Source organism: Podarcis cretensis, assembly GCF_951804945.1.
Source record: "Podarcis cretensis genome assembly, chromosome: 2".
Taxonomy (NCBI): Eukaryota; Metazoa; Chordata; class Lepidosauria; order Squamata; family Lacertidae; genus Podarcis; species Podarcis cretensis.
In genome coordinates this window covers 43,000,776-43,028,184 of record NC_137171.1, presented here as the reverse complement: position 1 = coordinate 43,028,184, position 27,409 = coordinate 43,000,776, and the positions used below count along the sequence as shown (strand labels likewise).

Sequence of the window (27,409 nt, the reverse complement as noted above, 5' to 3'; positions counted from 1 at the left end):
CATTATTTTACATTGACTTCTTACACAATACAGCCATGACAAATGTGTTCAGGGGTGTATCTTGACTAATATGATATACTTTTGACTAAGAGCATCTGTACAGACAGAAAAGAGAGTTAAACTTTTTAATAAGATGTTGATAATAAAAAATTTATACCCTGCCCATCTGGCTAGGTTTTGTTAGCTACTTGCGTCTTTTGCAAAGACAAAAATGTAGAATATAGTATAAACATTTTCATAAATAAATGCAGATTGCGTGGTGTTTTGATTCGTTTTATAGACAGTTCCTGTGCATGCATCCATTTGCAACCAGGTAAGATCCTGAAGAAATATTTTATTAGCTGGTTAAGTGATCCAAGCTTTGCTAAAAGATCTAATGGATCAATTCCCTGCAGGAATTTAAATTACCAGGAGAATTTTGACATCACAGAATGTTCTGGATTGGACCTGGGGTTTAGCTACCCCCTGGGATATAACTGGCCAACCTTTTGGGACCAATGAGCGCATTTGGAATATTGAGAAAATGCCATGTGTGCCAATCGCAAAATAGCTGTGGCGTAATGCAAAATGGCTGCCACATCCAAAAGAGCAGTAAAAGAAAAAGAATGGTGCCTCATCAGCTGGGGGTGGGGGAGAGCACCAACATGAGCTACCACTGCACTTGTTCACAGAGAGAGCTTCTTTTGATGTCTCCTCTGCTCAAAACAGATGGGACTGTGGGTATCAAATCCTGGCTTAAGGTGGGTGAGTACATAAACGCCTTTTTTTTTTATTTACACAGTGCCAGCTCAATGTTTTGAAAATATAAGATGTTACAGAGCTGTGGTATATTTAAATTTAAATTTCATTCAACATACTTTAAAAATCCCACTCTTATGCGGCCCTGGTTTACCAATGCCCTGCCCATGGGCACCAGTGCCCCCACCAAGCCCTACTGCAGTGCCTACTTCAATTCTCTTTGGTGTATGTCTCTTTGGCTAGGCCTAGAGTGGGCCTGAGCACGCCCATTTGCAATACTCAGTTTTGATTGGATGCCGGGAATAGTGGGTCGTGGCTGTGATTGGATGCCTCCCCTCTTGTCTCGATGCAACAGAGACTTCACTTGGAGAAGAGGCACCACTAGGCTTTGGTAAGCAAGCCATGGTGACCGTGGTACATAGAGGTTTGAGGGGACAATGTCAGAACTTGTGAGGCCCACCTCATGCCAGCAGCTGCAGTACTGAGCACTTGCCCAAAGTGGTGTTTTGGGCCTGGCTGAAGGGACTTTAAAAAAACAAACCTGAAGAAGGGGGTTTAGTTCTTTGTTTACACTTGAGGTAGTGCCAGGGGGCAGTGGCGTAGCGTGGGTTGTCAGCACCCAGGGCAAGGCAAGTAATTTGCGCCCCCTAACCCGTGGATTTTCACCCCCTAACCCTACCCCTACCCCTAACCCCCAGATGTTGCGCCCGGTGCGGCCGGGCCCCCCTGCACCCCCCACGCTACGCCACTGCCAGGGGGGACCCCCTTTGCTTGGCTGCCTTCACAGAAGCTGCTTCTCCTGTTCCAGAGTGAACAGTTGTTTGTTCACATTTTAGAAAGGGGGTGCTGGAGACGGCAGGGTAGATTCCCACCCACTGGCTTGCCTCCACATAGCTTGAGTGCTTGCTTGCCCCCCAATGGTCACTTTTTCTTTAAAAGGGTTGCTGGAATCTCTGGGGCATGCCTCACTTAGGACGGTTAGAAGTTGCCTTGTACCAGCTCCAGCCATTGGTATATTTGGCTCAGTATTGTCTACTATGCTGTTTGGCTGTGGTTTCGCACTGAGGACACTTCCACCCCTTACCTGGAGATGCCAGGGAATGAACCCAAGACCTTCTGCACTCAAAGTAGATGCCTGCTATGGCACTTTCCCATTGGTTTGCCCTTCTTCCCTGTGAAAGTGATATGTTACTGGCTTCAGGATTTCTCCTTCATTTTCACCAATTGACCAGGGTGTTTGTGTGTGTGTGTGTGTGTGTATTCAATAGAATGAAGGCAGCCCTGTGCCCCCTCCACCCTGAACTTACCTGAACTCTATTCATGCAGTATAGCTTCACATGAAAACTTCTCTTTCACAAGAATGATCTTCACACAAGATATGTCCCAATGCAGCCATCAGGCACAGAACACATCTGTCTCAATGAACTTTAAGAAAATAAAAATTACAGATAAGTTGCTCTTTAGTGCCAACTCAAATCTCTGGTGTGGAGCCATATGGATCTTTGTGATCTTTACAAGGACACCGCCCGCCCCCCAAGAGAAACCTATAGACATATAGAATTTGTAGGTGTGGACTCAGATTTTATTGTGGTTTGGAGCAGATGAGAAAATAATAAGAATTGACAAATCTGTGGCATGGGATGCGCTGGATCTCTGATTCTTATATTTCAGTCCATTGAGACAAATGTGATCTGTGATTTGACCGTGCTTGTTGAACATCAAGTATAAAAACCATGCCAAAGTACTTCAGTATCCCTAGTGTCTAGGTAATTCAGTACAAACTCACTTTTTTTGGTGGCGAAGGAGGTTTCTGGAATATGCTTGGATCTTTACATGCCCATGTTACAAACATTTTTGAATTAGTCTTCTCTGCACAATTTTTTGGTTGTGTCTCTTCTCCTGCTCTTTTAGAAGTGACAGACATTTTGTGATGTGTCATGCCCGACAATAGCCACTTTGTGATATGCCACACACTGCATGGCAGCTATTTTGCAACTGCTACCCACATCCCTTTATCAAAATTACAAATGTGTCCTGAAGTTCAAAAAAGTTGGCAACCCCTGGGTGTTCACCCTCCCAGGGTGACAACAAAACAACAGCAGGAGGTATTAGAAATATATTAAACAATAAGATGAAGCAACAACAACATTCAGTAACATTAAAAACAATACCAGAAGATAAACTCATTATTAAAATGCAGTGCCATAAAATCACCCAAAAGCTCTCTGGATTTTTTTTTTACGGTTTTTTTCAAAGCCAGCCAAGTCCTAGAGAGGATATGTCAAACACAGGATGCTGTGAAAAGATTGTGCAAGTGTTTTCACAGATGCCACCACAGAAAAGGCCCTGTCCCTGATAACTATTCAGTTAATTTATATACAGTTATGATGTTCTGAAATAAAACATCAAGATCTATACGACTATACTGATCTGAATTAACACTATATATTTCTAAACAAAAAATTCAGCAAGCTCCATGGGGATGGCCCAGACTGTCCAGGAGGCTCTTGTCCTGAGGTAGAGCAACATTTTTGTTGGGGCCTGTCTTGCTGACTACGTTGTCTAATTATGTTTCTCTCTCAGCATATATCATCCCAGACCATCACTGCAACATCGTATCATCAAAGTGGGAACATGTCTGCCCAGGTAGGGATTTTTTCAAATGAGAGGTTACTGCTAAACTTGGGATATATTTTGAGAAAATGCTTACAATTGGTCTCAGTGGCCTTTTGGGGAGCATAAAGCATAAGCCTTGAGAAGCCTGGCCACCTGTGTGACAATCACCAGAGAATCCAAATGGCTGAGAAAGCCAATGGGTTTGGAAAGAAACTGGCAAGTATGGGGAGGAGGGCAGGGGGTAAGGAAACCAGCATATCCCTCATACATTTCCCCATCTGATCCTTTGACTTGGACATTTTTGTAGGTGGTGAAGAAGAAGAGTCTTGGAAGTGTTAAGCGTCCACGGAAGTTCTTCCTGTGCTCTCTCAGGGCTCTGTCCATGCCTGGCCGCCAGTACCAAGCCTTGCCTAGTGCCTTTCTTGGTGACTATGATGCCAGCACCCGCTACACCAGCACCAAGAATACCAAGATGCCTCATTCAGTGAGTGAGTGACATGACCCGGCCCTCAAGCCTCTCCTCTGTCCTTCATCAGGCTACCCTGTTTGTTGGTATTTACCATCAGGGCCAATTTCTACTCACCTTACTAGGCATGTGCACCCTATTCCGGACCCTGCTGCCAACATTTGCTGGGCAAGTTGCCTAGAGTAACAATATGGCTCTGCTTTAATCTGGAGGCAGAAGTTAGGGCCACAGTTGCTCTTGCAAAGCTGTACAAATCCCTTGGCATCCCTGTGTTTCAAAAGATCCACTTGCCACCTGTTGAACTCAACAGCTGGCTAACTGCACCAGCTGGACCAGGTCAACCTTTGACACTCAGCTGCTCTTCCTCATACTGCAGATGTATTTAGGCTCAGAGGACTGGGCCAGCCTGTGTACCTGCTTTCTCCACCAGCCCTCATCTGTAAATAGTTCATGACTAACAACTTTCCCAGCCCTTTCCCCCATATACTTTTTTGCTATGAAAGCCCATCTTTTCCCTTAAGAACCTTACAGCTGCTGCAGACAATCCCCATCTACCATCAACCTTCCAACTTCAACTTCTACACAAGAAAGGGCTTCCCACAATTTAAACACTTATATGCTTCATGCAGCAAGCATATCCAGAACACAAGCTTCTTGGCCACAACTCATATATTTCAGCTTTTATTCCATGGGCCAGAAATAAGGGCTCACCAAATCCACTACCTGGTTCAATTTTATCCCCGTGTCCCACTATGAGAAAGGAAAGTATAAAGACAGGATCAAAAGATCCTGCTTACCTAAGAGAACATTGGCTGTTTCCTATTACCCTTTTACTTCTATAGGGGTGTGGCAGAACACTGTCAGAATAATTTCCTCATTTGTAATGTGGGGGGCTAAATATATGAGTGAGCTAAGAACGCAAGAAAGGAAATTCCATGCTCAGATAACTGTTAATGAAGTAACAAATTAGAGATTAATTCACTTTATTGCTACCTACTTAGTACAGGCCAGTGACTTTCTTCCTGTCACTATTGTGCCAAGCATTTATTAGTGTAGGCCTTTTATATCTCTAGGAAGGGTGTTCACACATGTGTGTAGCAGTGCATTCTTGAGTGGGCCAAGTCTTACCTCCCACATCACCCCAGAGGGCTGTGAGTCAGCTTGAGCCAGAATTCACAGTGGCTGGCCAAGCACTAAGGCCTGTAGCTGACTCAGGTACCAGACCCCGAAATGAGTAGTGTCGTATCATGTCAGAGGTGTAGTACATCTGATTTGAAAGTGGACATCACGAGAAGTCGGATCATGGCTTGATTAGGGCAAGGGAAACAAGGACTGTGCTAGCAGTCTGGATGACGCCACATCAAAACAAATGTAGTGGCGAGAAGGAAAGGCATGTGCTTTCCTCAGTTTCCTTGTGGTGCAACACATGTGCATGTACACACATGGGAACACATAAGCACACACACACTCACTAACAAAGTGTGTGTTGGCTCTTTTGAGACAATTATCCAGGATAATCTTTATGCAGATTACGGGGATCCGATGGAGGGAGCAGATTGGACGCCTGTGTTTATTAAAATATGGATTTTGATCTCCTGTGTGGAGAGAGTGAGGCTGTGCGGGGGAGAGGGTGGCACTGAGCCGGCGAGGGGGTGCTTACTGCTGTAGTTCTGTATAAATCACTAAGAGCAGCGGGCATCAGGACTGTCAGAGTGGCCAGAGGGCAGGGAAAGTGCACAGCGCCGACAGGTCCTGTACCACCAACTCAAGGGGATAAACAGCTTTTTCGCTGGGGGAAGGAACCTATTTTGAGCAGTACTTACAGGAGGGGTGTTTCACAATGACAACAGTAGAAGTCAAAACTGAAGAGGAGGAGAAAAAGGAGCCAGATTCAGCCCCAGCTCCAGCTCCAGAGGCATTGCCAGAGGCAGCGCCAGAGGCAGCGCCAGCATCCAACCCATCAAGCGGGGTAAGGTTGGCCTGGACATGGTGTGACGGGCTGCAAATAGAGGTCTTCATCCAGTTTTTCCACTGCTGTGGGACTTAGAATGTCTGTGGCAGCCATTGAGTTTGGGCTCGGGGTGGGGGAACGGGCTGGGGGAGTGGCATTTATCCAAAAATAGGGTTGGCTGATAGAAGTGAAAGGAGCAGGAGTCATTTATGGACAGGTTGGACCCACAATTAATTGGATACCTTTTGAAAAGAAAATGCGTCACACATTCTGTTCTGGTAGCATTCTGACATGTCCGTTTCTGATGGCTCTCTCCCACTCCGTTCATTTGGTGCTCAGGTGTCAACCTTCTCTCCTTTATTAGTTTCCTCTTTGTGTTCTGCCCTTTCCCTCCACATCTGATAGTCATTCTTAGTTGTTTGTGTGCAATGGGACACTTTCTTCCAGTTACGGTTTTCTGTGTGACTACATTGCCAGCATCTATTTGTCTATAACCCCTGTGTGTTTCTGTCATCAATGGCCTTGCTTTCTTGTGTGACACTGATTCATGTTTTCATGAGCATTACTCAATAACCCTTTCCTTCAGTGACTTCACTTTATGGATTGGTATATTACTGACCGCATTTAAATCTGAGAACTAATGATATAAAGTTGATATAATTGAAAGACACTAGAATATGAACAGGTTGTTTTTTCTCCAGCTAATTGGCGATTACATGTGAGTGCATGTACAAACACAAAATCATTTTATCCACTTTAAAAGTTAAAGAAAAATGCTGTCAAAGTGATGCCCAGCTTGATGGGGTAGCAGTTCTGCACAACGAGGTCTAGATTCTTTGGTTCTTGGGACCTTTCTAGTCATATGGTACTTCACAGGCTAAAGCAGTAGTGGGAAACCTGTGGCCCTCCAGCTCTTGCTGAACTACAGCTCTCATGCTGGCTGGGGATGATGGAAGTTGAAGTCCAACATCTGGAGGGCCGTAGGTTCCCCACCCCTGGTTCAAAGCAAGGCCATATTCTGAGATACAGGAACACAAGAAGCACCAATTCAACAGGAAAACATCTTGTGGAAACTAGGGATTCTGAACAAGATTAAAGGGTTATAGTAGAAACAGGAATTCTACTTTTGAACCTCTAGGGCAACATGGTAGCAAGACAGGACAAATGCAATATCTGGTTGGGTAAGGAACATGGCACTTTGAGGTTCCTGAGAATAATATTCTGACCATTCTTTGACCCTTCATTTTGAAGGATGTTGAAAATTCAAGAGTGTTGAAAAAAGCAGCTGTGGTTTTTAGATTAAAAAATAAACGGGCCTGATAGTAAGGAGCTGAATGAAGAGTCTTTGCTAAGATTGGTTGGGGAAAAAATATATGAGGCAGACTGTTTAGGGAAGAGATGTCAGTCCCTGTCAGTGGTTACTTGAGCCTTGAAGTCTGACATGCTTAAAAAAAAAAAAGCCTAGCTGGGCCACATTTATTCATTTGAGTCACATGTAGTGACTAACCTCACGTATAAATAAGCATATCTTTGTAGCCAAATGCCCCCATTAAGTTTAATTTTTCAGTTAGTGCTGCAGGAGGACCAGACCACAGAAAGGAGATTAATGCCTTAATTCTGAACACTTGTTGGCTTCGCTCCAGTGCTGACTGATATTCCTCCCTCCCCCTCCATGTCTATCACTTCCTCTACAGTTTGGCCTCAATCCCCTTTGTATCAGCTTAACCCTGCCAATTCTTAGTTGCTGATTTCCAATAGGGTGCTCTGTTCTCTTTGCCCTCTCATGTCTGGTTTCTAAGGTACCCTTGGTGTGTTTTTTTCTAACCCAAGCATACCTCTGGTTTCCTAATGCGCTAGGGTTGGGTGTCTTTCTTTCAAAGCTAATGTACAGATCAAGCACCAGCAACAGGGTGGGCTAGAGGAGTTGCCTTCCAACTCTATGATTCTATGTGTACTGCTTCCAGTTTCACCAATCTGACCCCTGCCACCTGACCCCTAGGGCTAAGATGTTATTGACTACCCATCATCTTTGTATATTGTGTATTGTGCATTTTATCTTCCACAATCACCACTCCCTTCCTCTATATACTGTGACCTTGTTATATGATACCTGCGGCCTTCCTGCCCTAGGCAACTCCCCTGTTGCATCCAAACACTTCCATTTATTGTTCTTCCTTAACATTGTAGTTGGATCTTTATCCTTCCCCACTTTCCCCTAGTCAATGCTGGAAAGTTATCGGAGGAAGTGAAGCCAGGAGCTAGTAAGGTGCCAGGACACCTCAGCTTGACAGTGATCTATTTCTTATCCCTTCACATTTCTGTGTCGTGTAAATGGCCACCTTTGTTGATGGCTTCCCCCTCAAATGATAGCTTATAGATTTGGAAGAAAACATCCCTTCCTCTATATGGTGGAGAAGGGCAAGATGATGATGATTAAATAATTTGTTTCCTGCCCATCTGACTGGGTTTCCCCAACCACTCCAGCATATATAAAAATATAATAAAACCTTACTTCTAGTAATACCATCCCTTCTCCAGTATATTTGATGCCTGCAGTAAACAAATAGGCAATCACATGGACAACTTTGCAAAGCTACTTCTTCGTTCTGTCTGCTCACCAAAATGAGTAACCCTCCTTGACACAGAGAAGGCCTACTGTACCTCTTGGATTGGAGCCCTGTGACTCTGAATCTTATATATTGGCTTATCTTTGCCTTGAGAACCTCTTGACCCACTTAACCGTGAAATGGTAAATAATGCTTCCGCAGCTGTACAATGCAGTCAGATATTGGTTGAATTGTTTTGTGAAATTGTGGGAGGATGTGGTGAATTCAGTTGCTCTGTCTCAAAATAAGGAAGAGCAAAGGTTGATTTCATTACCAGTATGCAGTGCTTCCTTGAATCAGTGCTCTCAGGTTTGGAAGAGCAAGTGGGGAATAGACCAGTTTAAGATGCAGAGGTTACATGTCTACGTTTGTGGGTAATGATTTATAAACAAGCAATGGATGTTGTCTTCCACACATTTATAGGTAGATGATTTCCCACCCACCTGCTGTTATTTCCCATCTACCTGCTTTCTATGTGTGAGTGTACAATGCAATGGAATAATTATTATTTGATACGATATAGGGAGAGAAATATAAATAGGGCACAATGGGAGAACCAAATAGCAACACTCTTTCTTTTTTTTTAACAGCTAAAAGGGGGTTATGAAGAACTATTTGTAGATAGCTGTAATAGAGACAAAAGTGTGTTGCTGCCAACCCTAGAAATAAGGGGTTTGGGGATTGTTAAATGTTGCCAGATGACTTAGAAAAATGACCACAATTGTCTGGCTCTTTCAGTAAATTGTATATTCTGCATATGGGACTCATGACAGCTTTATGCTGTTTTAAGTTATTGTGTTAGAATTGTGGTGGTCGTGGTGGTGTTTGGTGGTCAATGCAATTTTGTTCATGCCTATTTGATGCACCTGATCCTATCATCATACTACAAGATATCACAGTGCTGTAACAATCTGTACTGTATTACACTTGTACCGGTGTACAACCATTCGCTGAGCCAGTGTGCGACAATGAATGTTCATGAACATTCTGTCAAGATATTTGCAGGCCAGCTTTTCTAATGGAAAACCTTTTATACATATAGGGTACAGGGATGGGAATAGCTTCGGAGAAACAGATTGAGGGCTGGAAAGAGAACCCAGAAGGTAGGAAAGATTTGGGGTGCCCCGAGTCAAGGTAATTGAAGGAGAGGAACAAAGTAGGCAATGAGCTAAGAAAGGGGAGCCTGAAGACAGGAGACAGCTTCAGGGGGGAATAATCTGAGGCAATTTCACATATTGATTTGGACTCATGCTACAATTCTTTGGGTGCAGGTTTTCAGATACTTTGGAATATTATTTATTTGAGTTGATACAATTAGTTTGTAGCCAATGCGAAGCATATATGCAAACACACACATACTCATCTGTATTCCACAACTGCAAATGTGGAATGTTTGCTGATGTGACAAGATAGTCACAGTTACAGGTTGGTTGTGTGTTGTTGTGCATGGATAAGCAGCAGGGTTACTGTGGTGCATCAGACTTTTAAACTTTAAAAGGTGTGAGGTGGTGGTGGATTGCAGGACCTTCCATTCCATTTGCACTTCCACTGACATTCCCTTGCCTCGCAAAGCTATGAAGCTCTGAGTTTTTATGGCTCTGGCTGTTTGAGGATTCCCTTTTCCCTGTTTACTATTTTTCCTTACATTCTGTTCTACTTTTGCAAATCTTGGAGCTTCTCCAAACCTGCTGACACCTTTGCCTTGTACACGGCCATTATGTACCATTTTGGCTACATAAATAATGTCACTCCCAGTCTGAACACTGGAAATAAAGGGAATGATGTGCTTGTGCAAATAATGTTTTCAATAGTACATTATATAATTTGTTTGGGTTCATTTTGGATAATTTATTTTGTGTTTGTGCCTGCTGTCTCAGATTAGGAGCAGGCTACCTCGGCTCCATTGGGACATATTCAAGAATACCAACTAAGGACTACTATTGCCAGGAGAAAGAGGCTGCAGCTGCCTAATTGCTCCACTGTGGCCAGCTACACTATCACAACAAGTCACAGGCTTGTCACACAACAGAGGGTGCTGATTTTAGGGAGTTTTTATTCCTAGGCTCTGTGATGTAACCCCAAAACAGTTCCCCAAAATATTAAGCACAGGCCGCTTCAGTATACAGCACTTCAGTATATAGCTGCACTCCCCTTCTTAACTGAAACAGGAAAGAAGTCAAACTTTGTGTAATGGTGTTTGTTATTCTTCGTACTGTGTCTAAGAAATAATTTTTCTTTTTTAATCTTCAAAAAAGCAAGCAGCTGTGTTGTATCCTGGTAGTGTATCCAGCAGCATTTTTTTAAGTAAAGAACAAAGCATGCATTTGCAGACACTTCATTGTGAAAAGAAAAGGAAAAGTCCTAAAAGGAAATTGTATAGATTTTAATCCTTTTTTTAAAAAAAAGTTTTTGTAAAAGGCTATAGTCTTCCTCATATTCAAGTCAGAAAGAAACATTCTAACCTGCTGGGAGCCCTCAAGTTATATCTAGAAGATGAAAGAGAAGGCTCGTTAAAGCAAGCACACCTGAAAGACTGTTCCAAACCCCGCAACCTCTACACTGCACCTAACCTCGATAATTTCTCATAATGTAAGCAGCAACATACCTGGGTGAGATCAATGGCTTTCCAACCATGTGGTTTTCCTGAAGTGAATGTTGACATTATTCCCACCTAGATAGTGAAATAAATTTTCTTTGAACCTAAAACTCAATTTGCATTTTAATATGAAAATCTAATGTTCTAATGAAAAATTAATTTCTAAAGAAAAGGAAAAGGTAACTTGGGTTGGCCTATAAAAAATTCCAAAATCTAAATTATGGCAATATGTTTATTAGGCCAATACAAAATAGTATACAAATTTATGGATCCAATTATGATACAGTTAAAAAAAAACGAACACCAATGGGGTGCATGGATTGGCAAAAACAAACAAACACACAACTGGGCAAAGAATGAAAATGGAGTTTGTGGGTTCTATTAAAAACCTGCTGCCTTTCCCGATAATTCAAACACTGTACAAAATGAAACTTAGCTCCATATAGTATAATAGTTTAATCACATTTAACAGTTAAAACACTGAGCTGTGAATACCCCAATTCAAACTTCAGATCAGCCTTGAACTCACAAGATGGATAAAAGGCAAATGGAAGATTTCACACTTAAAAAAAAAAAAAATCTCAAACCTGCACATCCAATTCTATCATTTCTAAAGCCTGAAATCCACAGACCTATGATAATTATTATTTGAAGAAGGACAGGGGGTGGGGGTGGGGAAACCTAGCTTTCTGATGAAATAAGCCTCTTAAGGGATGTGATTTGACTATATCAGTGAGAAAAATAAAAAGTGACTTGTCTGAATAAAAGCATTCCAAGAGAGGTTCTAGGAACCACTTAGAAATCTGGTATGAGGAGGCAAATGATAATCAGAGACTGAGAATGGCTAGGAATGTGCAGCAGGGCTTTTTTTTCAGTCTGAACTCCACTCCAGCACCCCTAAGGTGGGTGCCATTGTAAGAGAAGAAGGGCATGCCTTCCAAGATTTCTCTGATGAAAATAGGGATGTCTCATTCCATAATGATAATTTTACTATTTATACCCCACACATCTTACTATGTTGCCCCAGCCACTCTGGGCAGCTTCCAACATATATAAAAACATAATAAAACATTAAACATTTTTTTAAAAAAACCCTTCCCTATACAGGATTTCTTTCAGACGGCTCAGGGGTCGGATAACTCCATACCCTCCAATATTTCTCCAGCAGGGACCTTCTAAGGAAAAGTGGGACATTCCGGGATCAAATCAGAAACTGGGACGGCTTCTCTAAATCAGGGACGTCCCTGGAAAATAGAGACACTTGGAGGGTCTGCAAGGGAGGCACCTCTTTTTGTAGAAAAATAGCACTAGTTAGCAGTATTGGGAATTAAGTAATTGAAGCAGTTGCATGGGGAGGTGGGTGGATTCTCCATTGTTCAGAGTTGCTTTAGTGAGACACAGCTGGCTTAGTTCAGCTCTTAGGCACCAGAGCAAATTGGGGCTTTATGCTTCTTTTTAGCCTGAACATATTGGTGACTGAGGAGGCAGCTTCACACATTATGTTCCTTTGTAGGCCTTGTGTGTGTAGGAAATTATATGTGCCTCATCTGTTTCAGTTCCATTACCTGCACATGTGGTAGGCAGCTCCAGTTGACTGTGGGTTCTTGCAGCAAGTGCACACCTTGAAAGATACATGGCTGTATTAGCTGTACAAGACAAGCAGTGTTCTACAAAGAAGTTATAGCCATGCTGGAAATTTGTCACATGTGTGGAGTGTGCTTGAGAGGCCTTGTGTCATTGTGTGCTCCGAGGAGCAGTCCGTCAACAAGACAGTGTCAGTCTAGGTATATGATCCTAAGAAGAGTTGTTAACTGCAAGGATACTTATCTCACAGTGCAGATGGTCCATAACATGATCTTAGGCTTTAGGCTACAAAAAATCCCTTGTTTTTAGACTTTAAACAAAGTGACTGTCAAACATAGGGCCAAGGTGCCTTCGGCTCCCCCAATAAATTATTTGAGGGGACTGCCCCCCCCAAAGTTGAGGGGCGTTGCCATTCAAATGGTGTGCATGCACCACATCATGTGATTGATTATGTGGTGTGGGGCTTACCTCCCCCCTCCCAATATTTTATTCAAGTTGGCACAACTGCTGTCAAAAGATGGGTGGGTGCGCTGATCACCAACCTTCAATCCACTGGAGAATCAGCCAGCATAATGGGGTAAATTAAGGGATGAGGAAACTTTTGCCATACTAAGCAGATCTGGAAACAGAAATCGGCATTATACTGAATGTGATGTGTGCGTAGTTGAGTCCAAAAACATACACTTCGAACATCAAAAGCCAAGGTAAAGAGGCACTTGCAGAGCTGTTGTAAGGATTATTGAGATGATGTGTGTGAACTGCTTTGTACACTCAAAATACACTATATAAATGCTAAGTACTGCTACTGGTAATGCCTATCTTATGCCTACACATCCCTGTACTGTACGTAAAATGTATAGGAAGCTGTGTAACTTCCTGACTGGTTAAGTTCAACAAGGCAAAGGAAGCTATTTCCCAGAAAAATCCAGCTCTGACAGATGAAGATAGGATCAACAGAGGAAGACACCACATAACTGTTTGTAATCCAGCACCATATAAGAGGGTTGAAAAACCCATTGGAGGCATGTGTGTGTGTCTCACCTACCTGCAGCCGTTCCTGCTGAGTGCTTTGGCAAAAGTTTGGAAACAACACAGCTTTGCTCCTCATGTTGCTGATGAAAGCCAGCCAGAGGGGAGGACCCACAAGGGCACAGGATAGATGATGTCAGGCCCTGTTTATTTGTTGTCCTTGTTTTGCAGTCGGGTTCCCCAGAACAAGAAGGATTCTTCAGTCTGCTGACCCATGTACAAGGAGGGCGCATGGATGAGCAACGATGCAACATTCAGATTGTTCACAACAAGAGCGGCTCAGACACTGAGAAGAGTGAGTTAACCAAGGCTGGGTGAGAGGGGCAAGTAAAGGGGCAGGTTCTGGTCAGTGGGCACATTTTTGCAAAAGCTAGCTCAGCTCTTGGTCCTGACTACCCCAAGCCTAGGTGAGGTCCATCTCTCCTTGGAGGCCGTTTTCTCATAAAACTGCTGACCCCAGTCCTCAGATTTTGGTAATATGTGAACAACTATTATGGACCTGCTTGGGAAATTCTATTAGCTCATAAAGTCTTCCAATGCATTTGTGGATCATAGGTACAAAGCTAGCTGGAAGCATCTTTGCACAATGAAGTAAGGATGAGAGAGAGATTTGATTCAGGGTAGGGCTCTGATATCTAGTCCCATTTATGCAAGCCCACACAAGGACTTCCTCTGGCACAACTGGGCTTCCACCACCACCCCAAAAAATGGTTCTGGGTGGTTTGGGGAAACCCCCAGGACAGTGCATGGGAAGAGGAAAGGGGGGATCATTCCTCCTGGCAAGCTGAAAAGCTTGCGCTGATGCGACAATTGCCATAGTACTATGCTAAATTTCTCCCTCAGTTTGCATTTAGAGGTGAAGCTGTCTTTGCACTTTTCAAAAGAATACGCAGAGCAAAATGCAACCATCTTTTGGAATTCATACTTCTCCAAATATTGTAATGCAGCTCTCCAGCCAAGTAGCATGTACCAAAAAAATGCATATTTAGGGTAGTCATATTTCAAAAAGTAAAAACCAGGACACCCCAAAACTGTTGAACTTTTGCAAGGAAAGCCCCCAAATTGTTGAGCTTTTGTTTGAAAAAAAACACATGCCTAAGATCTAGGACAAAGCGCTGCCTTTTGGAAATTCCCCCCAGATGTCGATTCCACCTTTGAAATCCTGGATATATGGCAGCCGTAGCATAAAGTGTGCATAATATATATATATATATCAGATAAAATGTTTAAAAATTCAAATTACGAGAAATTGTTTTGTGAAAAATTGTATAGTAGGCATAAGTGTAATATTGGGTAAATGAGTAACTGAGAGAAACAAAAACTGATACATTTACCCACCCCCAGCTCTGTATCAGGAAAGCTGACTCCACAGAGAGGTAAAGGTAAAGGGACCCCTGACCATTAGGTCCAGTCGTGGCTGACCCTGGGCTTGCGGCACTCATCTCGCTTTATTGGCCGAGGGAGCCGGTGTACAGCTTCTGGGTCATGTGGCCAGCATGACTAAGCTGCTCCTGGCGAACCAGAGCAGCGCACGGAAATGCCGTTTACCTTCCCACTGGAGGGTACCTATTTATCTACTTGCACTTTGATGTGCTTTCGAACTGCTAAGTTGGCAGGAGCAGGGACCGAGCAACGGGAGCTCATCTCGTCACAGGGATTCGAACCGCCGACCTTCTGATTGGCAAGTCCTAGGCTCTGTGGCCACCCACGTCCCTTATACTCCACAGAGAACTGTTGTGCTAATGGGAGGGTGCTCTTTCTGCTTGAATCTGATACCAAATACTGACTGCTAGAAGTCCATGATTCCTAAGGGAGGCAAGATCAGTCCTAGTGCTGTGCTCCTTCTGTATGCCTTTCCCTAATGCCCTTTTCCATTTCTTGGGCAGAGAACAGCCCCAGCCCACCCCCAGAGATGGACAACTTCATGGATATGCTGGCGCATACGCAGAGCCGGCGGATGGACGATCAACGGGTCAGCTTCAACTACCTCCCAGGCTTCCAAAACGCTGACCGTAATGCCAGCAACAAACCGGCCTCTGGGGCCACCAAGGTGAGAGGGAGATGGGAAAGCAGTGGGCAGGCCGGGGAGACTCTGGGTTCTATCTTGACTTAGACATGCTTAGAGCAGAACCATTAAGTCCCAGTTAATGGGGCTAACGTAAGTCCTGCATGTCTAAGTCTAGGTCCAGCCCCAAAAGTTACCTCCACAGTATGTGGAAATGCACATAAGTCAGGCTATGTCACAGTCACAGCCTGTTTCTGCAAACACAGCTTGTTTCTGGAAACAAGCAATAGGAGTTGTAGAGGCACCGTGGCTCATCGGGCTTGATGTACTTTTTAAAAATGTTTGCCCTGTCTTTCCACCCTAAAAGGTGACATACATAAACAATTCACGTCAATAACTAAGAACCATATCAAATATTGAACAATAACAGAAATGGAGAACAAGCTGAAATGGCAAAATAATGCAAATAATAGCAGTAAAAATCCTGAAAAGACATCACGGTGAAAACAAAATGCGAACATTTTCCCGCCAACATACCACCCTCAAAGTTCATGTATTGTTGTGCAAGCATTAAAAAAACCTGTAGAATATGTTTACTAGAGATGAAAGTAGGAGGATGAATACCAAGAAAATATAATGCATTCAATACCCTGAAAAGCAGCATTGTCTATCTCCAAATAAACATCAGTTTCATCTGTGCCACTACTATGATTTTCACTTAAAAGACGTTCTGCCTACTAGAGGGCAGTATCACTTGTTCCCTCAGGACACTGCACACTAGCAGAAAACTTACCTTTTATTACTAAAATTGTATGTATCACATTTTCTTAAAGCTAAACTAATTCTTAAAGCCCAACTGGTAACTATTGTCTGTTAACAAGAGTTTCTGCTAGTTCCCACATTCACTTGCAGCAACAAGTAGGATTCACTTATTACCATCTCTACACAGAGCAGATGGCAAGGAGTTGACACAAAGTCAGTATCATCATAATTTATTTTGCATGTCTGCATACTAAGAGGCTTCTGATTTTTGTTTGTTTGTTTGTTTCCACATTAATAGCATTCACACTTGACACAAGTAACTCAAGATTTTAATGTGAAAAAGCAGACACGCATGCATACACCCACATACCATTATTCTCTATTTTTCTCTCAGGCCACCTTAATTCTATTTATATCTACAAAATTGTAACATACAGCAAATGTATTTCTGCTTGCATATACTATCATCATCATCATCATTTACTTTTGTTACCCGCCCTTCATCATAAACTCCCAGGGCAGATTCCATCTAAAAAAAATAAAAAGAGTATAAAAAAATAAAACAGCCCTACCCCAAAGTGCCATACAATGCAATATGTACATATAAACAAAACAGATGGTATATGGGGAGACACTAGCAACAGTGCTTTTTTTCTTTAAAAATGTTTAGGGGTACTCTCCTTTTTACTCAAGAAAATCACAATTTTATTGTTCAGATTGGGAAAAATAAATACAGTAAATGGACAAGAGTACAAAGATTCACAAAATGTTTAGGCGTATGCGTACCCCTGCGTACCCCCAGAAAAAAAGCACTGACTAGCAATACTGATTCAGCTGTCAAAGGCCAATGAGAAGATGTGCTTCTTCAATGACTGTGCAAAGAAACAGTGTCTGAAGGAGGAAATTCCACAATTTTGTAGCCATTATAGAAAAGCCTCTCTTGCAGGCCATTGCCCTTTGTACCTCCAAGGGAGATGTGCTATATAAGTACATTGTGTACATTAGGGGACTGGAATTAGCCATTGCATAACCACTGTGGCCTCCAAGATGGGACTGTGGGCTACTTCATGTAGTAGCTTCTCCTTCTCTTCCTTTCCTCCCATCAAGCCTACTTAGTTCTATCTACCGGCCAGACCTGCATAAACAAACACAAGGTTCTACAACACTCATTATCTGTAAATCAGTCATATTGTGCTTCTGATCTTTGAGGCCTGGAGTCAGCTAACGTGTCCCACTAGCAGAAGCCTGTGCAATGGGAATTTCCCTCTCCCCCTATGCACTCCCAAATTATTGGAGGGTCCAGGAGAACCTTCAAAACAGCATGCAGGGGGAAGAGAGGGAACATGGTTCCATCAGGCTAGCAGTAGACCTTGCATGGATGGAGCAATCTCCTCAGCGCTCTGTTGAATTCCCCCATAAAAACTAAATTACCAAACCTGTTTTCAGTGTCCTTTTGCAAAGTAGCCAATCTATCACTTTCTGCCACCGAGGAAGAGCAGGAACACACACCCTGCAGAGAAGAGCAGCTCCACCTCAGAAGATGTCCCTCCATACATATCCGCACAATGTCTTTTCCCTGTGGCCCCATTAATACTCCTGAATGATGCACGTATTAACCTTCCTTATTGAGTCTCTTTGACAGACTGTCACTAACCCTTGCCCTGCTCGGGGTGGCCTTGTGATATTCTCCTTGTTATTCAACTGATTAATTCTTTATTTCTGTTTCTTTCCTGTGTTTTCTGGCTGGAACAACATGAGGCCTTGTCTGTGCCGTACTGTGTCGTGTCCACAAGAGGCATCTCCAGGATGACACTTTCTACAAAACTTGTTCATGTCCCGGGGCTGGGTTTGACTTGGTGGCATGGGTGGAAAGTGAATGCCAGAGAGCATTACCTAGACACATAGGGCCCCTGCAAATCTATGCACACTTCTTCTGGGCCACAGAAGGGGCATTACACATGAAGGAGCATTAGCTGAATCTAGCTAAAGAGAAAGACCAATCAGTTGTTGCATTCTAGGATCCTACTTGCCTATTGTTCTAGGATCCAAGCTTAGTACATAACACTGGACAGGGTGGGCAGTAAGGCATGCCCTGCCTTTTGACAACCCTGTGGTCCTGACATCCATGAAACAGTGAAGCAAGCCTGGGAGGCAGCTCTTTAGGTTCTGGAAATGGGTCCCGAAGTTTATGAAAGGCAAAGCTTGAAAATGCCACCATTTGCCTAGATTACGTTAATCACCCACAAATGCCCAGGGTTCAGGTAGCAGCCCCTTCCTTCCTTCCTTCCTTCCTTCCCTTGAGGTGCTTGGACCTAGGCACTCGGTGGCCAAGCCATTCCTAGCTTGGGGCTACAATAGATGGTTTTGGCTCTCTACAGGCAGGTGGTGTCAGGTAACACTTCGAGATGCAGGTCATCAGTGAATATGAGAAACAGCGACAGCACACACTGCATCCACCCACAGCCTCTTGGAATCTTGATGGAAGTCTGTTCAATGTTTCTGTATTTATGTGTCTGTATGTGCCATGGGCAGCTCTATAGGGAGGGAAACGCTCCCGTCCTTGGCTGCACTACCACCACTGTATTTTCTTCTTTGCAGAAATGAGTACCTCCCCAGTCCTGATCAGGGAAGGTGGCAGACAGACACCGACCTAATGCCACCAAGCACAGCACTCCGCCACTCGCCCAATAGCAACCCCTCACTGCAGTACCCGCCCTGCTCATTCTCTGTACATGCCCTGCCAGTCCAATAAAGACTCAGATGGTTTCTTCCTTGTCGGTTTCGTTAGCAGATGACCCTTAGCAGCAGGGGAGCAGGGAAATGAGAACTGCACTCTTGTACATGAAACAACCATTGCAAATAGCATGCTCTCATGGTGGTAAGAGGGGAGGTAAAATTGCACTAACTAAGTCACTCCCAGCTGCTCCTGGAGTTGGAATCCTGCCCTTCCCCCCGATGAACTGAGCATAATTCACGGGTGTCCTTCATGTCACAACCACTTCAATAAATTTACACCTAAATACAGTGTCACTATTTTCAAGAAGGCTCCAGTCACATACTGGCAATTTCAGGTTGCACAATTAAAACCTGATTTGGACCTCTTCTGCGACAAACTAGCTTTCTGTTCCCTCCCCAACCCATCCCAAGTTAAACTTTTTGCAATAACTGACAGAAAAAATGCTCCAGAAAGTGTGGGATTACATTTGCTTGAAGCAACACTGAACCTCCCTGCAAACAAGTCAGAATGTTCAATAAAGAGCCAACGTCTTATAACCCCCTTGCAAATTTTGTATGAAAAAATCAGGACAAATGCTTAACAAACTTGTCATCTGGATGCAACTCAAGTCCATGTTCCAAACCCCCTGTACCAGGTGGGTAATCGGGCCGTTTCACATTAGTAGTAAATGAGCAGAAAAATTGTAGGCATAGGAAAAAAGAAAAGCACATGGAGGGCAAATCTTAAAATGAGTTTAATAAAGGACTGTCAGAAGTAGCCCATAGAATGAAAAGGTAAGTGTTGGGGGCTGAACAGTAACACATGGATGAGTGTGGTGGGATTGTATACACATGTTGACACACACACCCCGATCATTGGACCTGTGACTCTCTGGCTGTTTTCATTGATTTCATTGAAATCACTTCCTATGAAACATTCTGAAGCAATTTAAACAAGCAACAAAATATCCACAATGAAAACATATATAAAAACAATTTCAAATCCAACACAAACGCGGACAAAAAATTCCACTTAAAAGGGCTTACTGGGGGAAAAACCAAGGTCTTCAATAGGCATCCAAAAGACAGTAAAGACAGCACTTATCTGATGTATAACAGGAAGGAATTCCAAAGGGTAGGTGCCACCACAGTAAAGGCTGTGTTAGTTACATGAAATGAACCTCCTGTAGAGACAATAACTGCAAGAGTCCCTCTCCTGCTGAGTAGTGGTTATCAGTTATATATAAGGGATGAGACAATCTTTTAGGCATCCTAGTCCCAAACCACACAGGGCTTTGCACACTAGTACTAACATCCTGAATTTAGCTTGCTAGCTAATCAGCAGCTAGTTCAATCCCTTCAGTACTAATGTAACATGGTGGTAATATTCTACCCCAGTAAGCAGTCAAGATGCTATGTTTTGCACCAGCTGCAGCTTCTGGGGCAGCCCCACAAAAAGTACATTATAGTCATCCAGTTTGGAGGTTAATAGTACACTGATGACACTGGTTAAGCTATCCTGGTCCAAGAACAGCTGTAAGTGCCTTACTAGCTAAAGTTGCTAAAAGTCAATCCTGAAGTCAACAGGGCCTCTAATGACACAGATTAATCCAGGATTATCCCCAGACAGCACCTCAACCTTGCCAATTTCATGGCCTCTCCTGATTCAGATGTCCCAAAGAAATAGAACTGGGGATCATAAACATATTAATGTCACCTCACCTCAAATCTACTAATGCCCACTCAGAATGGTTCATGTAGATGTTAAATAGCATTGGGGACAAGATGGTCCCTGCAGCATCCAACAGCACAATCACCAGGGAGCCAAAAGATAATCAATCACCCACGCTCTTCTTTGAAGCACACCTCAGGGATGGGATCGGAACCATTGTAAAACAGTGTCCCAAATACCCATCTTACTGAGTTGGTTCATGATATCACAGGCCAATGGTGTCAAAAGTTGCTGAGTGATCAAGTAAGAATAAGAGGCTCTACACTCCCACTAACTATGTCCCTATAAAGATCATCCATCAGGGCGATCAAGGGCAATTCGGCCCCATAAGCAGGCCTGAACCTTGACTGAAATGTATCACAATAATCAGTTTAATTCAGTTCATGTTGTTGTGACTCTAATTCCCATCAGCCCCAGCCAGCACAGCCAATGGTCAGGAATGATGGGAGTCCAACATCATTTTGTGGTTCACAGGTTCCCTATCTATGCTCTAAACACTAAACTGTTAATATTTGTTTTCTTGCCCACCCACCACTGAGAGTTAAAACACACCCATACCCACATATTAAAATGGCAGAAGGTGCAAGAAGAGAGGTTGGGCCCCTCCAGACTGGAATTCTTCTCACGTATTGACCAATAATAGTGCCTTAGTGGTAGATTTACACACATCATGCCACTTTACTAGTTGATCTGTGATGTTTCCCCAAAGTTATTGCAATACTGTCATCTGGAAGGACACTCATGCACTATTGTGCACAAAAGCAGGACCATCCCAGAACATTTGTGGTATAAAAAGTTACAGGATGCCAGCAGAAAGTTATGGGATATGCACTTACTGGAAACATAGCAGTAAGTCTGCCCCCAAAATTTTCCAGGTCCATACAGCAGTGGCGAACTTTGGGGTCTCAAATTTCAGCAGTGCCCTGTGAGATGCCAAAATTTGGTGCCCCTCCCACCCACCCTCCATGCCATTCTGAATCATAATTGCGGTGTCCCCTGCAGCTCCATGCCCAGTGCCACCGAACCAACCGCACCCCCCCCCCAATCCACCTCTGCATACAGAATTGAAAGCAGGATCGTGTGAAACTGCCCAATACCATCCTAAGTGCAAAGCACCATGAATGCACTATAAAACAGATGCCTGGAAGAACCTTTACAAGGAGCAAAGTAGTGTTGAGCAAGGAAACAGTTACACCCCAGGCTTCTCCGCTCTAAATCCCCCTCTGTAGGATCAGTAGCCACTGAGCTTGTGTGATGATCATTTGCATGGAAAGTATATGGTTACATTCCCTCCAACGTTTCTCCGAGGAAAATAGGGGTGGTCTGTTCTCCATCAGGAAGCATCTCCTGTGCTGGATCCTGCTGCACACATGGACGTCATCTACACATCAACATTGCTCACCTTGAGCCAATTGCAACCTCACCTACCTCACAGGGTTGTTGTAAAGAAAAAAATGTCTGAGGGAAGGGATCAACGCCTTCCACAGAAAAATGGAATGAAATAAAATTTTAGCTGTAAGCTGCCTTGAGTCCCTGTCAGGAAAAAAAGGCAGAACAACAACAATAACAGAAACTCTGATAATGACTACCACTCAGCCTGACCTACCACACAGCGTTGTTGTATGGATTGAATGAGGAGGAGAGAGAACCAGGTATACCACATTGAGCTCCTCAGAGAAAAAGGTGGACTATAAATGAAATAAATGAACAAATAAAATCGAGAAACATAAACCAGATCCCTGAACGCGCACATGTAGTAACCACTCGCTGAAACACAGCACAAGTAGCTGGATAGAGCATGCATAAGCATGCATGGTTGTGTATGCACACACTTCCATCTTGCTCATACCTCCTTTTTGTGCATGGGTAATACTGTTTTTGGCCGCAGGTGGCGCTGTGGGTTAAACGACAGAGCCTAGGACTTGCTGATCAGAAGGTTGGCAGTTCAAATCCCCGTGACGGGGTGAGCTCCCGTTGCTCGGTCCCTGCTCCTGCCAACCTAGCAGTTCGAAAGCACGTCAAAGTGCAAGTAGATAAATAGGTACCGCTCCGGCGGGAAGGTAAATGGCGTTTCCATGTGCTGCTCTGGTTCGTCAGAAGCGGCTCAGTCATGCTGGCCACATGACCCAGAAGCTGTACGCTGGCTCCCTCGGTCAATAAAGCGAGATGAGCGCCGCAACCCCAGAGTCGGTCACGACTGGACCTAATGGTCAGGGGTCCCCTTTACCTTTAATACTGTTTGGGGGTGTAGTAGTGCCATTTTGGCTGCATAAGAATTAGCCGTGACCCCTGAACATAGCTAAGAAATAGAGGGATTGATACTTGGGAATTATATGGCAAGAAGGTGAGCGCAAGGGGTGCATATGCATGCCAACATGTATGTATAGTGTGGTGCGTACACATCAAGTGTGTGAGCAACTACAATAACTAGTCGCAAATGTAAGTAATGGGAATAAAAAGGCAGGAAAGAGCACACATTAAGTGACTATGTGGAGATGCTCCCTGGAATAAATATGGAGTGACAGCACACATATCCATTACAGCCCAACACAGAGTTAGCCACCCACCATCAGCCTTCATAAGTGCACATAATTTTATGTTGGATTGTATGCATTGGGAATCATGGGTTCCTTGGTAGCTTATGGTTCATATATAAGCAGAAAGCTTAGCCAACAAGTCTGTGATGGCCACGTTCTGATCTGGACTTAAATTCCATGTACACCATGCCCAGGTCAAATCACACACATCAATGAGATCTACCCCTGGGTACACTGATACTGCAGAGTAACATAATTCCACCTTCTGTAACAGGATAAGCAGCTGTCAGCCAATGATTAACAGAGACTGAAGAAAGTGGGTGCAGACTGGCTTCAGCAGCTATCCTGAGCCAGCCATTCCTCCTCTTTTTAAAACGCACTCTGGAAGCACACAAACATCAGCAAATTAAGTTGGCAACAGAATCACTGATTGAAACACAAACACACATTGGCTTCCTTGTACGTCTTCTATCTCCATTCCAAGAGCGGATGCATCTATTCAGAGATCAATGTGGATCTCGTTCTTGTGAAGCGATTCACCACGTACACTGCTGCTTTGCCATCCTACGTTCTGCAAGATTTTTTTTTTTTTTAAAGCATGTATATAGATGTCTGCCATAAGCTATCTGATCCAAAGTTAGCTTTGCACTGGGGAAAAAGGGTTTTGCAAATCACCCAGAGCACATTTGAAAATGCTGATCTCCACACTCCCATGGCACAGAAATGAAGAGGTAATTATTACCGGAAAAGGGCAAATTCTACCACTACAGCCAGGCAATTTGAGGTTGGGATGAGAATGTGTAGCAACTCATCCAGATCTGCCTCTGAAGTGTATGACACCTTGATTCCCTGGACAGTAGACAAGATACTGGCTGACAACAGTAATAGGAACCACAGTGCTTCTAAGTTCTTTGGCTGCACCATAATTCATCTTCCTTCTTCACACTGTGCTAACGCCTAAGCCCTGCATCCTACTTCAGTATCAGACTCCGTATTTGCAAACTATGAATAACTCCTTTAAAACTGAAAGAGTGCACATCATTAAATCTTTAAAGTAACCTTGTTGCTGATCCCCTCAGGCCATTCTTCCCTGAAACACAAACTGTTCCAGACCCTTGAAACTTGAAGGATATACAGATCTGGCCAGAGGCACACTGAAACCTTTCATCAACAACACTGTACCCATACGGCAGGGATTGCCAACCTGGTGCTCAGGGCCACCACAGTGCCCGCAAGAGCCAGTTGGGTGGTCCTGTTGCATTTTGGGTTGTGAAAGATTGGATTTGGTAGGTTGGAGGAATGGCAAGCACTTTACCCATGGAGTCTTTTCTGAATAGGTTGTGTGTGCTCATGTATGCTGTATGTGTGGTTGAAAGAGCAGCACTTGGGCAGAGGAAGAAATGAAATTTGTAATCTGCGTTTATGTGTGGACTCTGAGAGGGAGGGATGCAGGAAATGAAGGCCTGTGGAAACTGAGCAACACTGGTAAGGAACCTAGCTATGGAAATAGTACTTAAAAGTACAGGCTAAGTTTTTATCTTCTGCTTTCCGTGTAATAACAAATGTTGTCATCCATCTCACCTAAACTTGAATCCCCAAAACATACACACACACACACAAAACCAGCTTATCAATCAATATATCCATTTACATTTCCCCCCTTTGTTTATCCCCTCCCCTCCCCCCCCCAAGGACTTCCCTCAGTTCCTCTTTCTGGTTTCTTTAAACATATTATCCTCTGCATATTGTAAAATTGTACATACCATTGCCTTATCTATCATATATTCAACAAATAAATTTGTGGATGTTTATTCAAAACCTGCCAAGGAGTCCAAATCATTTTGTTGTCTTTTTAAGTAATTTGTGAAAAGTTCCCATTCTTCCTTGAAGTCATGGTTGTCCTTGTCACGCAGTTTATATGTCAGCTTGGCCAGTTCAGCATAGCTCATCAATTTTTCTTGCCACTGTTCTTTTGTTGGGATTTCCTCATTCTTCCATCTTTGTGCCAGCAAAACTCTTGCCACTGTTGTAGCATACATAAATATTTTTTTTTTCTTGGCAGGTCTTGTCCTACAATCCCTAACAAAAATGCTTATGGTTTTTTTACAAATGTCATTTTAAACATTTTTTTCAATTCATTATATATCATTTCCCAAATTTTTTTAACTTCTCTACATTCCCACCGCATATGATAGAAAGTACCTTCTTTTTCTTTACATTTCCAACATATATTTGACCCTGTTTTATACATGTTTGCTATTTGTACTGGTGTAATATACCATCTATACATCATTTTCATATAGTTTTCTTTCAGCAGAGAACAGTCAGTAAATTTCAAATCTACCTTCCGCAGCTTTTCCCAGTCCTCGAACTATATATTGTGTCCTATATCTTGTGCCCATTTGATCATAACTGATTTGACCTCTTCATCTTTTGTTTCCCATTCTAGCAGAATACTATATGCATTCTTCAGCAGCTTTACTTCTTCTTCTATAACTTGTATAGCTAAACCCTTTCTTATTATCTTCCTTGTACATCTCATGTATTTGTCTGTAATGCAGCCAACTCTGAAAATGGTCTTTAATTTCCTCATAATCTTTTAATTTCTATTTTCCTTCTTAATCTCTCAGTAATCTCTATATGTAGGCCACGTCCCCTTTTTATACCGAACGGTTTGAGTAACGAAGCTTCAGTTGGCGATAACCACCAGGGTGCCCAAAACGTCTTTCAATAGATGTGTCCCTTTCACAACTGACGCATCTTTTCCAGACGGTTTGGAAGTGATGTGACTTAATAGACCAGAGTTGCCTGCCCTTAGGAGGACAGAAGACCTTGAGATTCTACCCAGTGCTCAGAGCTGTTGGTATAGTAATGTGGACTATACGAGTGACAGAAAAGGGTGGATGGTGATAATGGTGGTTCTGATGGGGAACTCGAGGTTGTTTACTGCACAAAGCTGCTGCGGTCGGGATTTGAATGTACAGGAAGGTATAATCTATGTTCATGCAGGCTAGTCTTAGGCTATCAGGGTCATGGATGAGATTAGATGCCGAATGAAGACATGAAAGAAGAATCTGGGATGAAACTGACTTTTCTCTTTGCTTCAACAGGAGAGCAAGGACTTGGCTTTACCAGAAGGTGCCGCTTCAGATATATCAGTCGTTCCCATTGCACCCATGGATGATTATTTCTCCTTCATCAACCGCATCCATGGCAAGCAGCTTGAAGCTGCTAAGGGCAAAGTAAAAAGTCCAACCCCCAAACCTGTCAGTTCCCAGGATCCTAGCACTTCCTCCTAAAGGCACAGGTCTGCAAGACCTCCTCTCCCAAATCTACCATGCTTTGCTTTAACCTCACATTTCCTCCACCCAGCAGTAGGGATGTAATCTACAAATATTTTTGATAACGAGGTTCTTTCAATGTCCTTGCATGAGATATTTGTCAAGTCCTACTACCCAAGACACAAGCACACACCTTGTTTCTCAACTCCACTAAGCCCTGGCACTGCTTCCCCATAGGATGCAAGCAGTCCTACCCACAAAGTCCCCCTCCCCACATACACATCAGATTCCTCTACTTCTATCCCTCTTAACATGCCTAGCAGTGTTCCCTTGGACACTGAGGCAAGTGCTGCCTCAAATGTATAAATGCAATTAAAAAAGGTTTCTCGGAACAGAGTGTAAAATGTAGTCATTTATGGAACAGGGTCATGCCCAGCAAGAACAGAACACTGTGAAAGTACGTTGGATTTTGAATATTGAACTATCAAGCTTTCAATGCACTGGGTGATTACACAATGGGGCTGCCAGTATTACAGAGTTCTTGGGGGGGGGGCGGCGGGTGGATTGTACTTTTAGTTTTCAGAAGTCACAAGAAGTTTGACAAAATGTAAGAGAGAGATCACGGCAGGCTGTTCACCTGCAGCACCAAACTACTTTTCTCCCGTCTTCATAAAACTGCAGGATATATTCCAGCAAATCAAAGGCCTGTTCAGCCATCTGTCTTGCACCCATGCTTTTAGCAGCCCATTCACACTAAACAATAGTTTATTTTAATATGGTTTAATGTGATG

The 27,409-nt window shown here is 43.3% G+C and overlaps 1 protein-coding gene across 2 annotated transcripts; it reads left to right on the top strand.

The window, feature by feature from the left end:
* The first annotated feature begins 545 nt into the window (after positions 1-545).
* PCP2 (Purkinje cell protein 2) lies at positions 546-27,409 on the top strand. 2 transcript variants are annotated; one of them, XM_079966187.1, is made up of 7 exons: positions 546-740; positions 3,322-3,384; positions 3,662-3,842; positions 5,671-5,789; positions 13,758-13,881; positions 15,473-15,636; positions 26,448-27,409. In XM_079966187.1, exons 1-7 carry the CDS (start codon positions 561-563, stop codon positions 26,634-26,636), a joined length of 1,020 nt encoding a protein of 339 aa, XP_079822313.1. In that variant the 5' UTR covers positions 546-560; the 3' UTR covers positions 26,637-27,409. The 2 variants fall into 2 exon arrangements, with proteins under 2 accessions (XP_079822313.1, XP_079822314.1); XM_079966188.1 differs by lacking the exon at positions 5,671-5,789 and having other exon boundaries at positions 3,662-3,838.

Excerpts from the sequence above, each read along its gene's own strand:
- PCP2 (XM_079966187.1), top strand. The coding sequence starts at position 561 with ATGCAAAATGGCTGCCACATCCAAAAGAGCAGTAAAAGAAAAAGAATG. Across the intron at positions 3,843-5,670 it reads CAAGATGCCTCATTCAGTGA|TAGAAGTCAAAACTGAAGAG; the intron begins GTGAGTGACATG and ends CAATGACAACAG. Across the intron at positions 5,790-13,757 it reads CATCCAACCCATCAAGCGGG|TCGGGTTCCCCAGAACAAGA; the intron begins GTAAGGTTGGCC and ends CTTGTTTTGCAG.